We start from the raw sequence: 16,738 nt of genomic DNA, 5'->3' as shown, positions 1-16,738 counted from the left end.
CCAAAGGGACTTACCATCTTCCAGAGAAAACACTGTTCACAAACTGCTCCAAACAGCTCTATTGTAGTCCAGCCTTTACTTCCGTGACGAACGTGCGTCACTTTGTAATACGCGTTATAATGCTCACCTAGCTGCTAGCATGGCACGCCCTCATACTCTGCAACTGACTAGCTAGCAGTACTAACTGCGCATGTGCGACTCCCAACAAAGATGGAACAGAAGTGAGATGCCTCACTCTTTAGCTAAAACAGAGAGCTCAACACACAGGGTGAAAAGAGGAGCTGCAGAAATGTGCAATACAACAAATATATGGTGTTTTCTGAAAATGAAACCACCTAAACCTATTCTGGTACAACCTCTAAATACAATTATGAACCTAAAAATGAGCATAATATGAGCACTTTAAGCAAATGTAGAAGCCATATTAGCTAGACCCAACATGCACCTGTTGGCCACACAGCCCCTGGGTATGTTTGATTTGGGTCACATAGCATGCCCTCTGGGCTAAATCAGTGATTGATAAAGGTAAAATCCAGTTATAATATTGCTAATCTTTACCACAAAACATAATAAAATCATCCTTCATTTCATTTCATTTCATTTGTTCTTAATCTGTAATGATTCCGACTTGAAATGTGGCAAAGTGCAATAGTTAAATTACAAAAAAAACTTAAGTAGAAGTAAAATGACTGATTATTCAAAATACTCAAAAAAAAGAGTACAAGCATACAAAAATATGGAGACTATGATCCCCCTGAAAAATACCCCCATAGGTAATTTGTACAAGCAGCAATTATGATACTAAATACTGATCAGTGCTTATTTTTCTATTCAAATCTCTATTTCTCAGCATGTGAAAGTGATCATTCATTAATGTTTGAGGTTATGAGGTTGTAATTGCAAATTACCTCTTTACTTTAGGTAGGAATGTTCGTATACACCAACATTATGTCAGGCTAGTCAAAATGTTTATCATATTGTTCCATAAGGTTCCTAAAGTTGACTGATCCAATCCATTATAGACGTTACCAATGTATTGGATCTGTGCATTACTAATCAAAGAGCACCACTTGTCTTGACTGTACAACCAAATCCATATCTTACTTAAAAATAATGACAACAGTTATTCATCACACATCCCCCCTCACTCTAGCATTAATCATGTTTTTCACACTGCCGTTATGAAGGAACATGAGTAATAATATGTGTGAAATTAGTTTTGACAGAATTCTGGTGTCATTCTCTTCACTCAATGCATATAATTGCAGCCCCTTTGTCATTTCTGTAGTAGTCTACCAATTATTTTGGTATGCAGCAACAAGTACACGTCTTAGTAGTCGCCTTGAGCAGCCTGTTGCCTGCAGCTAATCAGGGTGTTAGTTAAGGGAGGAGCCTGCTTCCTTGAGCTTTGAAATTTAGGTCGGTCAACAGGAATATCTGCTTAAGCTCTCAAAAATAAAGGTCTGCTGAAACACTTGAAGACTTCTCAGAAAGTCTTAGCAAAGATGTGGAAAAAATAGCTGCTGAGACTTAAACGCTGGAACTGAGCAAAACTGTGACACTTGCAAGATGATGCCATTAAACATTTCCCCTCACCTCCATGTTTATAACTTCTTAGTGAGTTTCTCTTAAAGAGCTGTATGAATATGACAGAAATTGCAAGGTTGCACATAATGATAAGGGGTATTTCTGTAAGCACTAAGATTTTACTTCAATCATGTTTTAAAAGCTTTTCCTGCTGGAGGAGACAGGCTGTATGTTGGATGTATTCATAAGAACACAGTTCATAGTAAAAACTGTAAATCTCCCTAAATGACGCTATCAAACATCATAGTAAACTCAACTCGGACCAAAAACATTTTATTTGCATTTATATTTTCACAATCATTTTCTGATTGAGAGCTACTTTTTTGTATGCAATATGAGATTAAGTCAGTCTGGAGTTGTCTGACCAGATGGTGATAATGTTACCCATATGCCAAGACCTAGAGATAAACCCAATTTAGTTTTTGTTGAAAATTCTGAGTCAGCTTCTCAAACAGCACTTCCACTGACATTTTACATAATGAGAGTCCAGATGACCACTCACTGCAAGGTGTTATTATCTCTGAGTATGCCCTCCAGGAGAAGTGCTAATCAAAACCGTCAGAAATGAGCTCTCCATGCCACCCTTACTAGAAGACGCCTTTCTTTTTTCTTTCTCTTTTATTACAAACATCTACCTAACAGGTTAGTAATTATTTAAAATGAAATGATTGCGACCACAGATATGCTTAATATCTAGGGTTAAAGCTGAGTGAATTGAAATCCTGAGGGAGTCAGTGGAGCTGAAAATATTTCACTGACAGTCTTCCAGGTTTCATGTGAAGCTAAAAAGGCAACATCTGTTGTTGATTCAACGCACACCACATGGTATTGTGTTACCTGTCAGTTAAAGAAGGAAGAAAGTCTTGACAAGTTGCAGTCTGACATGCCATTGCACATAATCTAACATAACTTTGACTTCAGATTGGGTACTCTTTTGTTACAGCTAAAACTCTAAATGAGATCATTTTGAGACTAAAATGTAAACAGAAATACAAATAAATATAAAGCTTTAAAGGTCCCGTGACATGGTGCTCTTTGGATGCTTTACCTTAGTGGTCCCCTAATACTGTATCTGAAGTCTCTTTCCCGAAATTCAGCCTTGGTGCAGAATTACAGCCACTAGAGCCACAATGAGCTTTCCTCAGAATGTGCCATTTCTGTGTCTGTAGCTATTGAGGAGGAGAGAGGGGGGGCAAGGTGGAGAGTGGGGGTGTGGCCTTGACCAACTGCCACTTTGCTTGTTTGAAAGCCATGATGTCTCTCTCTCATGGGTGGGCTAAATTCTCTGTGCGGGCAAAGCAGAGAAAGGGGAGGTAATCTTGCTCCTTATGACCTCATAAGGAGCAAGATTCCAGATCGGCCCATCTGAGCTTTCATTTTCTCAAAGGCAGAGCAGGATACCCTGGGCTCGGTTTACACCTATCGCCATTTCTAGCCACTGGGGGACCATAGGCAGGCTGGGGGAACGCATATCAATGTTAAAAAACCTCATAAAGTGAAATGTTCATGCCATGGGACCTTTAAGATTTCAGAGCATCAGGAAGGAAAAAAGAATGAAAGAGGGCTTCTAATGCCAAGAATAGACACACACAAACAAATAAACAAACAAACGCACCCACACCCCTTTAAGCTAAAAATGACACTATGAACAGTTATATGAATGCCTAATAAAAAACCTTCCATTGATTTTTTAAAAGTTGTTATTTCTGGCAACGTAATTCAAAGAAGTGAAACCCAACCCCCTACATGAGCCCACGTTGAACTGCTGTGCTACGTTTCGCTTTTCTAATAGATAGGTAACCAGATTTATTTGACAATCATACTGTAAAATACACATAATACTGCTTCACCTGAAGACATGTATCACATACACCTACAAATTGTTGAGGATTAAAAAACACAAAAAAGCCCAAAGGCTTATGTCCATTGTGATCCTCTGGAATAACCATAACCGTTGTAACCCACTAATACGAAAAGCCAAAACATATCAGAAAATGAAAATTACTTCTACTGCTTGCCACGGTGCTGTCACAGGAAAATGAAGCCAGGAAAGCATTCCATTGGGATTTTATCACTAAACAAGGATTTCAACACATACTTTTCGGTTTCTTTGACAATTTTGAAATCCATGACGTTTTTGTTTGATGGCTGTAAAATGACATAAAAGTCACTAATATGTGAGACTTAATTCTGGTTGCACCCCAACCGATTTGTTGCATTCTTTGGGAACAACTGACTTAAGAACTTTCCCAGGCAAGTATAATCCTTACAAACAAGTAACAAAGATTAAGTCACTGAAGTAGAGCTCAACAGATTTCACAGTAAGAAGCTGGATATCAGAATGCAAAATTACAAATTACTTTACCCAAAATATTCAAAATGCATGTACAGTAGCCTGTCAGTGTTGCTATTTTTCTCAAGTGCTCGGAGCTTGTCTATCATGACATATTCAGGTATGCAGATGTTTAAACTTTGCATAATATCGGACAAAAGCATCTTACTGAGCTTGTGTTGAAGTAAACAGGTGGTGCTTCAAAATCCCATATACAGTATGTCAAGTGAGGCTTTTTTAATGTATTTTACTGACCTGAACACACTCCTACAGCACTTACTCACAGAGCTGTGCTGAATCCCAGCTTACAGAACTATACAGTACTGTTCTGTGCCATAAGGACTGTAACATATGCACATCTCCTCACAAGATGCTTTTTCCTTTAGAGTTAAGTCAACATGTCCTGGATCAGATAGGACACTAACTTTAGAATCTAGCTACTGCACATAGATCTGTATCATTTTGCATGTGATTTAATGATTCATACTGTATGCACTGTACTAATGCCAATATACCAGATTTATTATTTTACAACCAGATTTATCACAAACACACACACACACACACACACACACACATTTACGTCAACTACGTCAATGATTTTTATGGTTACTACCAACGCAAACCACAGTGGATTTGTATGCGAACACAAATGACATCATAACCTTTGCAATGTAAAAGTGATTGCTGAATAAAGACTTAGTTAATATTTGAAGCCATCTATCAGCCAAGTGTGTGACAAACTCTTAAAAGGAACAGGTGTATCAGCATTCTCTAAATATAAAGAAAAAGGAATAGTGCATTTTACACATCCATTTAATTTGACATGAAAATATAGCACATCGTGTGCAAACAAACTAGCAAAGGGATCTGCACCCCAACCTCACAGAAATCCCCGGAATGTGCAAGGTAAAATGAAAAGGGATGATTTCCATCTTTGGAAAGTGAAAGCAATTACATTAAAAAAGTATACTAATTTGGAAATAGCCCAGTGGCACCTGTAAGCCGGTCTGCACAGCCTGCAGTTCCTCTTAAGCTGCACATGGCAGTTTATTGTGATGAGAGCAATTAAATACCCAGTGATTTGTGTGCCAGTGGTAATATGACTTATCCTACTGTATGCCCTGCTTTTTAGAGCTGGATGGAAACAAGGTATTAGGAATCCAGTGACAGTACACCAGCTGGAAGTAGCACACGGAAACTAGCCCATCCTCAAGGGACCAGCCATGAAACAGAGGATAAACCACACAAGTGGTTAATGTGACACAGGAGGACCTCAGGGGGAGGGTCTAACATAATACACAATACTATCACAAGCTTAAAGCAGACAATGAATACAAGCACTGTCCTCGCTCCAGATTTAATACTCAAATGGGGATATGTGTTTGTGACTACACAGTACATAACTGGACTGACTAGGTTTCACACTGTCTGACACAGGGGGCAACTAACAATGGCCCAAATTAGAAGCAGTGTGCTACGTATGTCAGATTTGTGCCTCATCAGCATTCTCTCAATCTCTCCCTGTGGCTTCCCTTCTGCCACAGCTAGCTGGGTGTTGTGTAGTAAAAACCTGTGGGTTTCAGATAAGGCAAATAGTGTACATTTCAAACACCATTCAGCATCAAGTGTGTATTACAGGTCTAAAAGGGGTTAAATAGTCGACTATTTGACAATTCAGTTAATGTAAAACTACTAATGTGATGTAAAACTAATGTAAGGGCAGTAATCTCATAGTCATAGATTATATATTTTTAGCCAGTTTTGCTCATGTATAAATGTTACATGTATGTTTCAGACAGCAAAATGCCATTACATTGGAAAATAGGTATTTGTGTTTACATAACAGCAACTGCCAAGCTCAGTTTTTACACAATTTGGTCAATGATAACTAGTAAATTAGACCAAGGATTTTTTTCAAAGTAGAATAACATTTCTTGTACTTATGTCAAGTATGTGTGTAATGAAAAGCCAACTGGTACAGTATGCATCAACTTGCCAAACCATAGAAAACCAGGAGGGTTATGGAAATGACACTTACCTTAGGAGATGGAAAAATCAAATTCTACATTATATAATGGAGAATGGTTTCATTTGTGTGTGTGTGTGTATTCATACATATCACCGTAGCTTTGACTTCTAGCAGCAAAATATCTGACATTATAATAGCTATGATTCCTGCTCACACATCATAAAGTAAAGCCTCACACTGTACACCCACAGGACAGTTTGAAGACTTACCTGGTCAGATGGTACATCACAAGTATATGATAAGAGATAGCATGTAATATTATAACACAATACTTTTTATTTGGTGTAAAGAAATAGTTTAAAATGTTCCAAAACTGCTTAAAAGCAATTGCGAAACTAAAACAAATGTCAAAGCAACACGAGCAAGCAAAATCAAGGAAAATGTTATTTCAGAATTTGAGTGGAACACTTGAACGTCACATTATTGTTTTTGTATTCTTTTTTTATTTTTATCATTATTTTTCAAATTTGAAGTTTTATTTTTATTCCATGTCGTTCTCCAATTAGTAAACCACAAACACACTGACATTCAAGTTTCCCACACTTCAGTAAGCTTGTGATGACTTGCTAAATGTGGCTTTACTTCAGAAACTAACTTGAGAGAATCAAAGTTTTACCTTGAATGCTCAGTAGGGACCTTAGTAGCCAAACTTCTCCTCTCTGCCCTGAGGAGGAGAGTCAAATGGCAAAGATCAGAAGTCCACTTACCCCACAGGGAGAAGAGGTGAGGATCACAGCCAGGATGGGAGGCCCACAACACTATGATCAAGCCTCACCATTATTTAAACAAAAAGAGTGTAGTTACCCCTGGGTGGTGGTGGTTTCTGGAACTAGGACAGCAACTATTGTGTTCATATGGCCATGTGAGACTCATTTATGATTCCCATGCAACAAGCAGAAAAGAAACAATGTGACTTTAAGGAGTGAATGCAAAGCGAAAGCACCTACCTTGGAAAGCTTTCATTAATAGTTGAGAAAGCAATTTTAAAAATGCCAATGACTTTATATACTTCCTTTAGCATGATTATATAATGCCACAAACACTGCTGTCATAGTTTCATGAATTCATATAATTAAAAGGGTAATACCTTTACTTTTACCTATGGGATTTGATGAAATGTTCCATGAAGAAAGCAGATTCCAGACAAAAAGGGAGAACAAAAGGAGAGGAGACAGGGATAAGTGTCGTGGCCAAGTCGGAAATGGACAGACGACAGGAGAAAGAGGCTTGATGGCAACATTTATGTGCATATAGATGACAGGAAATGTGTCACAGCAAAAGGGGACTAATAAAGGAAAAAGGAAGAACGAGAAGAACAACACTTCAAGGCCCTGCTCTGCCGCATGATAAGGATAAGCAGTAGCCACACAAATGGATAGATGAAGATAGAATGGACAGATCATATGTGCAGACACACTGCAACATGCATGACAGATGAGGATTAGTTTAAAAATCAGTAAGCTATTTCCCACCAGTCACCACCATGCATTATATCCTAATGATGTTAATGCAAATGTCTCTTTACTTGAACCACGTCATTATAAAACAGAGTATACAGTAGATGAGAATAATTGAAACGAAAGAAAATATGGAGAGAAATTACACGGGTACCCAGCAGAGTGGGGAGTAGAAAGCCAAATGAGCTTGAAAAAGGGGTCATACAGAGAAAAAAAAGTCACTGGGAGAATTAAAATCAACTAGGTCATTCAAAATAAGTGAAATGACAGCCCATATATGAAGCTTCAAGCCTGAGTATTGCACACAAGTTATGTGCACGCACACTTCTGAGCACAATGGGAGAAGGAGGGACAATGGAAGAATGATGGGAAAAAGAAACAGAGCTCATACCTTGGTCGCCCATCATCAGGTGTGCCAGACCTTAAAGGAAAACAAGAGCACAGTCAGCAGAGAACAAGGGATCATGGGAAGCTGTGTGACACTGGACACGCAGACATCTATTTCAGAAGTAGATGTCTGTGTTACTTAAGGAGTGTTGGGATAGGGAAGAGTGGGACGGAGAAAAAGAGGAGGATGCACAGACAGGGTCAGCACGATGAGCATTTAGTCAACCAAAGCAGGTTGCAATGCATCATCAGCCACTTACTAGTCATCATTCAGAAATCTAAATTCAGGTTGACCTTTTTCTTTAATACACAGACCATCATCCCACCTACCAATGAAACAGCGATCCCTATGCACAAATATAGCAGGAGACTGTTTTACCTTGACTTCAACAACTGTCAACATTGAGTCATACTTATGTCATGCAGAAAAAAAGGAAGATGATTGAACATGGTCTGAGCTATTTGGGATAGCAATGACTACACATTTGTATTACATTAATTTCATTGACACAGTTAACTAATAAACTATGAACAATAAGTTCTAGCCACAGCATTGATTTGTTTGGCTGGTTGATCCGTTTTTCTCTCCATTGTACTTCTGGCATACAGGTGACATGCTTCTACATTTCATTAACCTGCTGTTTGAAGATATGGGTGATTTCAACCACAAACTAACAATAATTCCCGACGTCCCGATGGAATCCTAATAAAAGGAAAGCGAAACAAAATAGCTAATAAAGAAGACAGTAGCATTGAGTGAAAAGTCTGTTTTGAAGGCCTCTGTCAATTTTTATGATGATATAAGTACCCACAAGCCACTTCTCAAATTCAACCAAATAAAAACTGCATATACTTGATTGAGTGAGTAGCCTATCACATCTCATCTGTTTACTACTGATTTAAGAAATTAGTGTATTTTGTTCTGTTTTATAGTGCAATGCTCTAACAATGCTTTGATTATAGTATTGCTAGCCTTTCAAAATGATTTTTACTTAAGGATGCTCACTTGGAACTTGAATTGTTTTGCTATATTTTATTTTATCTTTCTGATTGATTTAGTTAACTTAGAGTCCATCCTGATTTCAGTATTTGCTCACAGGGTCCAAAGCCCTACTGGCTTTAAAAAAATAAAATAATAATAATAATAATAATAATAATAATAATAATAATAATAATAATAATAATAATAAACTGAGTACTGAATTACCCCCGACATAAAAAAGTGAATGGAAATATTTATAGTTAACCAGTTGGTAGCTTAGAAAACCATCACTACTCGAAACCTGCTGCAGTATAGAGTTAGAAAAGCTAATTCCAATCTTATTCTTCATACTTGATTTAGGTATTAGTTCATATACATAAAGAATTATAACAGTACAGTGAAACCTGATTAATGAGACTTACCACTCCAAAAAAAATAAATAAATAAATAAATAAATATATATAAATATATATATATATATATATACCATTATCAATATACAACATTTATTTACGGAGCCTAAGCCATGACAATGTGTAGGCATACAGAATTTAGCAAGAATGGAAACCAATGGTTGAAAAACCCACCTTCAGTATAGTTGTCTTCTGGAAGCACAGACAGGCAAAGAGAAAGAGAGGAAGACATTCATTAAGCAGCATGCAGACTAGTACTGGCCGTTGCATGTCATAACCATGCAAGGCATTATACATCACATGCAAGTGACCTATTGTAACCCCTGCAGAGGAAATGTATGCATAGGCTTTCGTTTTGTTGTCCAACCTTGTCGTTCGTACACTGACCTGGAATACAGGACAGAGTTGTAACTGAATGAGCCCTTCTGAATATTTGATATCAGCTTAAAAAACTAAATTCTTTGTTGGCGGCAGATAAAAACTGGCATCACTGTTAAAAGATTGAAGAACCAGTATTGATCATAAGGTGTAAGGGAATAAACATTGTGATGCTCCTGTTGCATTAGGCTCATTAAATCTTTTAGTTATTTGACTTTTGTTTTTTAAATATGATCACGTTTGGTAACAACTATTTAATTGAACAGACTCAATGGAATCTTTGTGAAAAGCTGCTCTACACTGCATGTGATGAGATGCACTGCAAGAGAAAATACGCAAAGTAAATAGAGTTGGTAGTGGTATAGCAATACCTCTAAGGGTTCAGATTGGACAGCAGGGTCTCGTGAGTGGAACTCTATTCAGGTGATTTGGTCACCGTACTGAAAGCAATGACCAGTGAGCACATATTGGCAATGCAAAAGGAAATTGCCTCCCAAATGAAATTGCACTAAAACTGATTTTGGCAATCAAAGTGAGGTGTGAGGAGGTGAGAAAACTGCCATGTCAAATCTGTCACTCTAATAAAGGAGACCGAAAGAAGAATGACATGTTGGTAAAGTAATAGCAAACAAGTGAGGTAAACATCAGCCTACTAGTGGGAGGAAAATAAATGGGTTTGAGAAAACATGCAAAACCAGTGAAATGAGAGTGTGTAAGGGCCCAACTGCCTACAAACAGAACAAAACATAGTCAGTCAACAGTTCTATTCTTGCAATGTGCCTGGTATCTGATTCCATATTTAATAATTTAAATATTTAAAATCAGAATTTAGCAGAAATACACAAAATGGTATTAAGTGAAGATTTGATGATATTACATAATTATGATTTCTAAATTGGACAATCATGAACTGAAATCATAAAGACAGTGACATGCAATGTCTAATCAATACAATAATAATTGTACAACAGAAAATGATCCTATAATCAATCCAGTTACTGTAACCATGCGACCAGTTGGGCACAAAAGCCCAATTTTCCACTACAAAATTAACTCCTACCTCTTTAAAATGGTTTGTTGCCCAGATTCAAGCGATTTTTTGACCCAAAACTTACCATCACCACTGGTTCCCCTTCCAAATCAGACATCATGCACAAAAAAAACCACTCCAAATCATAATTTTGTGAACAAATTACAAGAAAATAAAATAGTTTCACTTAACATGGCAAGACCAATTCAGTTAAGTGATATGTCAAATTTGTTTTACATACATGTTGTAAGAGTTTGTACATGTGAAGTACTATTTTCAATTAAAATAGTGCCTCATTTATCCAAGCCCTTGTGGAATGGAGGATATTTTAGATATGTATATCATTTTTATAATTATATATTTTTTTTTCAAACAAAACTATTGTTTGAAAAACATTTGAATAGCACACAAATTCATCTACATGTCATTTAGTAATTTCATTGGATTGGGGGCATTTTATGCATCATCTGGATCATATTTCCTAATTTCAACAGTCTACAGTAGATACACAAAAAAAGTGCACTTTGTTCACAAAAAGTTAGCTTGATGATGAAAAGCACAGTGCTGAAAATTCATTCTGACAAGGCAAGCATGAAGCTGGCAGTTGCAAAGTGACCACATGAGAAGTGAAAGTAAAAGAATCACGACTGTTTGCTGATGTCAAGACCACAAAGACTGATGCTGACTTTTGCCACGATAATTAATCAATTCTTCCCACTACATTTCAATTGAAAGAGTTGCCTGTTTAAGAGAATTATTTTGATAGTTTATTTAAGATTGTGTGTAAGGTTATTGTGCAATAAACATTCTGTTATAGGGATTCCCTTCCTCTAATTATTGGTGATCATAACCAAATTAAAATCTGATTTAGAGGTAAAATGATTCAGTCCTAATTAAGTATAGCTTGAGAGTAGTAGAATCCTTTTATTAAATCTGATCTGAGCACATTTTCTTCATACGTAGAGAGACCTACACATAATTTAAATGCCAACAGGGGAGAAACAACACATTTCTATATAAGAAAACAAAATATAGGTGCTCAGAGAATTTGATTTGTTCAAGGATTGTTTCCAGTAGTATAAATAGTTACTTTGTATTTGAATCAAACTTCAGCAATCTTCAGTGGCCATCCTAAACAAGGTTTCATTTGTTAGTGTTCTGAAGAAAAGAAGCTTTCCTCTAGCAGCAGTCAGGGGCCATCAAAACTACCCCCCTATCTCTCTCACTCTCACACACACACACACACACACACACACACACACACACACACACACACACACACACACACACACACACACACACACACACACTTCCTTTCACAAATGTACCCAGCTGGTTACATCCTAATCCAGAGACGTAAATCCATTTAATCCCCTTGACAAAGTGATCCCAGTGCTATTGTGCTGGTAACACTACACCGAAATGCACTCAACTCTCTATCTATCAGACGATCTGCATCTCTGATGGTCTTGTTGATCATGCACATGGTGTTTAGCTCATGGAAAGTAATTACATTACTATTCTAGTTGATGCCAAACTGAATGAAACATCTGGTGTGCGACAGCAAAATAAATAAATTGAAGGATGGTAAATTCATCCATAAATCAATTTTCTTTTCTATTTCACTCCTGCAGACATGATTGTGACAGCTCAACACAACCTTGACACTCTGACTGTGAGCTCAAAACTGTGACAACTGATTAATACCAAAGTGACAGTCCGTAGAAATCCAAAGTAACTAGCAGCACTGAATCCTCTAGTATAAAATGCGCTGGTTACCATCAGCCAGCTTGACAAACTGCCACCATGTCTGTCCTGCAGTGTGTCGGAATGCACTTGGCTGAAGAGACATGGCAAGAGCGGGGGGGGGGGTTCTATAAAGTAACGTGTCACATTCACTACAGTTTTTCTTTGCAACATTCACTACACATAACATCCAGCAAGAGTTATTATTTATTTTTCTCTGCCATTTGACAATTTTGGAACATCCTGTTTGCCTGAATCAACCTTGGATGAATAATGTCATCAACATGCAATGATGGAAATATTTGTCTCTATAATGTGTTTGCCTTGTTTCAGCTGGTTCCACAGTAAAACTCAAAATTCAAGAGGTATTTATTTTAACATCATAACAAGCACTCCCTTGAATGTAACACACTCACAATTAAATGGTTACTGCCGTTGAACTCTTCTAATGATTTGTCTCTACTGAAAGGAAACTCTTTGTAGTTTACTATCAAAAGGTCAAAAACAGTGTACATGAGACTAAAATTAAAAGAGGTACAAATGTGGGGAAAATGTGGTTGGTTCTTGCTTCTTTTCTAGCCTAGTTCTGTATGTGCTATGTGCACATCACTGCAGATACCACTTCTTATTTTCTAAAAAGTGGTATCTGCAGTTTTGTTGGGAACCTGAAATGGTTTTCAAAGATATAATGATAAAGCAAATTATGTATATTCTGTCAAGGTTAGGTAAGTACTCAATTGCATGCTATTACTATGAATGTAAACAACATTCCACCTGCTTATATTCAGGCTGCTGCTTGTCAACATGAACCACACCAGGGAAATATCTATATCTGTTTATTCCCCCCACCCAAACACACACACAAACCTTAATTCTTTACTCAAAGACTGTGTGCAATCATACCCGCCTTTCAATAATTGCTTTCAGTTAAAAAATATATATATTTCTGCAGCCTGTTCTAAGTGGGCCTAATTGTGTCTGTAATGTAGCAGCTCTTAAACAAATGGCCCCATTCTCTCTTAGAAAGTTGTGTATTTAAAGAATGAAAATCTGAAAGTCAGACTTTACCTTAAACTTTAAAAAAGAAGTTATTAAGCAACTGACGCATCTTAATGAACAGTTCTATTCGATCTTAAATTGCCTCAAACTGAAGCAGTTTATCATGCCAGCATTACTTGCAAAAAGTAGGTCAGCTACAACTTCATTTCATTGTGGAAAAGCTGAAATTCTCCTTTCAAAAAACTCTATGTGGATATTTGGACATCCCTTTAAAGGTGCTGCAGAGATATGTGTATGTCACTGCTGGAGAATTTTTAACTGACACTATGCAATGTGACGTCAGTTAACTGCACACGGCATGTTTCGTCTGAAACATGGTGAATCCAAATGATAATGCACAATATCTAAGACTGTGTTGACAGACAGCATTTTGACTGTAATCCTCCTCCGTATCCTATATCTCATCACATACTGTAAAGACATGATATTCTACGATTCCCATGCAAGTCAATAGTGCTCTTAAATGATCAGCAGGGCTATACAGTCTCAGTTAAGTAAGATGCTTCCCCCCCCCCCACCCCTTTTTTCTGCAGTGTCATTAATCAGGGAGTACTAATGTCATCACCATACAAGCAATCAGTGGCGGTTTCTCTAGGAGGCCAAAGGAAACCTGGCCTCCCCATAAAAATATAAAACATAATTTAAAATATAAAAACTAAATTCATGATTACCACAGCTGATTTTGCCATTTCCCTTACCAAAACATTCCATAATCATATTCTTCTTTAGCTTGTGGAGCAAAACAGCGCCCCTGTGTCACTGTGTGCGTGGTGCAGTCCTGTCTAGTGGTTAGTAAAATGGTACGAACGCTCAAAGGAGGCCAGCTTTTCCTGGCATCGCTAAGAGAAGAAGTAAACATTTTCAGCCAATCAGATTCAGGCCAGGTTTGACCAAGCTTGAATAGTCAATTCATCGTAAATAAAAAAAAACAGGGAGGCCAAGTTCAACCAGGCATCTCACCAATCACATGCCTCAGACCAGATGCGTAACTATGGTAACTACACATATGTGGCTAACAGTAAGTTGGCAAGATTACACAATGTATGGCGATCTTGAGTTTTTTGTGAAAAATGACTTCACTGAACTAGCTTTTGAGCTACAACTGAAAATTAAACACAACGGTAGGCATACACCGAAGGGGACTTACGTTATGATGCATTGCATTTCTGACTTTGTTTACATTCATTTTCCACCAAGAGCACTCAGCAACAAACTCAAATAAACAGAGAGCCCTGTTATGAAACATTATCTTACAAGTGTAGGCTCTGTTGTAAAGGCTAACGGTGCTCGGTTAGCACAATGACAGCATGTTAGAAAACACAGCTGAAACACGTCATCAACGGAGTAACATAGTGTTAGCCACGATGCTGACAGCATTGATAACCAAACCACACGGTGCTACTATTACTACAACTAGTATCACTACTTTTTTAGTGGTTTATAAGCAACCTGTTTCTTGCACATGTCCCGTTAATAAGAATGCAGATGTTAATATATGAAGTCAATGCTGATTCTGACAGATGGATTAACATTAGCTGTCTACATGAAGCTCCCAGCTGAGGTTTTATAACGTTAACGTTAAGCCGCGACGCAGGAAACAAGAACCAGCTAATTAATGACAACAGAAGCATTTTGACTTGGTGGATGTCAATTTTAAATTCATGTTAAAACAGTACTAGTAACGTTCTGTCAACCTTTCTACTGTAAAGTTAGATCCATGCCCTAAGATATGACAATGCGTTGTGTTGACTTCTGGTGCTGGTGCACAAAAATGACAAATAAAAGAATCTTGAATCTTGTGTTACTCACTCCCGTTAACTTTATTGTTCATCAGCTGTGACGTGACCAAAGCATTTAATTTTTACATGCGCGTATAGGCGTGAGATGGGTGAGATTTGGAAACGCTGGCCAACACATTTATAAAAAATACACATTTGAATAGTAATTTCAGCATTTGATTAGTATCGAGTGATACTCTTCGAATTACATTTGACTTCCGGAATTCGTTTCAACAGTCATTATGTAACCATAAGGCAATATGCCCATACCAAGCTCACTGGCTTCCTCGGTAAAATTTGCCACGCACCGCTACTGCAAGCATTAACAAAGATGAACAGAAGGCACAGAATCCATTGCCAGCCCATTAGACAGTTGTGAATTTGAAAAATAGTAGCAGGAAGGCTGCTCTAAAATCCCTTGTCGCAGAAGCGCGAGTTAAGGGAAAATGTAAAAGCCTTGCAGCAAAGGTCAGAGCTACTAGAGGATCGATGTGTTGTTAAATTACAAATTTGACCAAATCAAGAGTAATGAGTATAAGTGAGGGCTCATTTCTTAGTACCACAGCCTGAACCTAATGCATCTATCTTACAGAAGAGTGTTAGTGGCATTACACAGCTCACCATCTCCCTCATTATCCTCCTCAAGCAACAGTAAGAGTGGCGAGAGAGAGAGAGAGGAAACGGCCAGAGTGACCAGCCACTCTGATTGAAATTGATAGCTCTCACAGCTGTGGCTATACTGCACAATTCCTACTGTCACCAGCTGAGTCGGTCAATGGTGCCAAATGCTTTCAGAACAATACACTCTTCATGTCACCTTTTTGGGAGGTCACCCCACGGACATTGGATTCTTTGAAATGGGACATTGTCCAATAAGTTGGGTAGAGTTCCACATTTTAGCAGAATGACAACTAGTGTACAAAGACATAGATAGTTTGACTTTCTGTCGCAGAATTAGATGAAGAGATAATACCAATCTCATGTCTGTCCATTAAAATATAAGCCTGCAGCCAACTGACAGTGAGCTGAGCTTAGCATAAACACTGCAAAAAAGGGGAAAACAGCCTGGCTCTTTCTGAAAGCTAACAAAATGTGCAAGTTAGGCAGAGCCATGCTAGCAGTTTTGCCAGTGTCTAGTGTTTATGCTAAGCTATGCTAACTGACTGCTGCTGTAGCTTCATATATAACACACAGATTTGAGATTGGTAATGATCTTCTAATCTCACTCTCTGCCAGAAAGGGAAAAAAAGAGCATTTTCCAAAATATCAAACTACTGCCTAAAGGAAGCTCATCAATAAAACTGTGATAGAAATGTATGGCTAATCATATTTCTTTCAAATTGTCTTTCTTTATTCTAAAAATGGGATAATGGTGCACACAGACTTGAGAATTTTTTTTTTTTTAAATGTTACTAATTAAATATACTAAAACAGTGTTAGTGTTTGATTTAATTAGTCTTATTGTGCAGATACTACATGGTTCATGGGACAGATGGTGTTGACAATGTAAGTCCAATCCAGATATTTCCAAAGAGACAGCCGAAGCAGAGAGGATTG

General features: G+C 37.6%; 1 protein-coding gene across 38 annotated transcripts in view; it reads right to left on the bottom strand.

The window, feature by feature from the left end:
• The window catches only part of LOC120547712 (neurexin-1a), a 265,714-nt gene that overhangs the window by 235,454 nt on the left and 13,522 nt on the right, over positions 1-16,738 (bottom strand). For 17 of the 38 annotated variants that reach the window (XM_039783274.1, XM_039783276.1, XM_039783275.1 and 14 more), the window contains exons 3-6: positions 9,365-9,382; positions 7,800-7,829; positions 7,039-7,050; positions 6,568-6,615 (exon numbers count right to left, since the gene is read on the bottom strand). The exons of 5 other annotated variants lie outside the window; for them this stretch is intronic. In XM_039783274.1, coding sequence (XP_039639208.1) covers positions 6,568-6,615; positions 7,039-7,050; positions 7,800-7,829; positions 9,365-9,382 — 108 coding nt within the window. Of the gene's footprint in view, positions 1-6,567; positions 6,616-6,658; positions 6,684-7,038; positions 7,051-7,799; positions 7,830-9,364; positions 9,383-16,738 lie in introns of those variants that run through there. 16 more of the 38 variants (XM_039783289.1, XM_039783295.1, XM_039783297.1 and 13 more) reach the window with 8 other exon arrangements.

This window comes from Perca fluviatilis, chromosome 19 (assembly GCF_010015445.1).
Source record: "Perca fluviatilis chromosome 19, GENO_Pfluv_1.0, whole genome shotgun sequence".
In the NCBI taxonomy this organism is placed as follows: domain Eukaryota; kingdom Metazoa; phylum Chordata; class Actinopteri; order Perciformes; family Percidae; genus Perca; species Perca fluviatilis.
The sequence above is the reverse complement of the archived record's forward strand: the minus strand, read 5'-3'. Positions and strand labels throughout refer to the sequence as shown.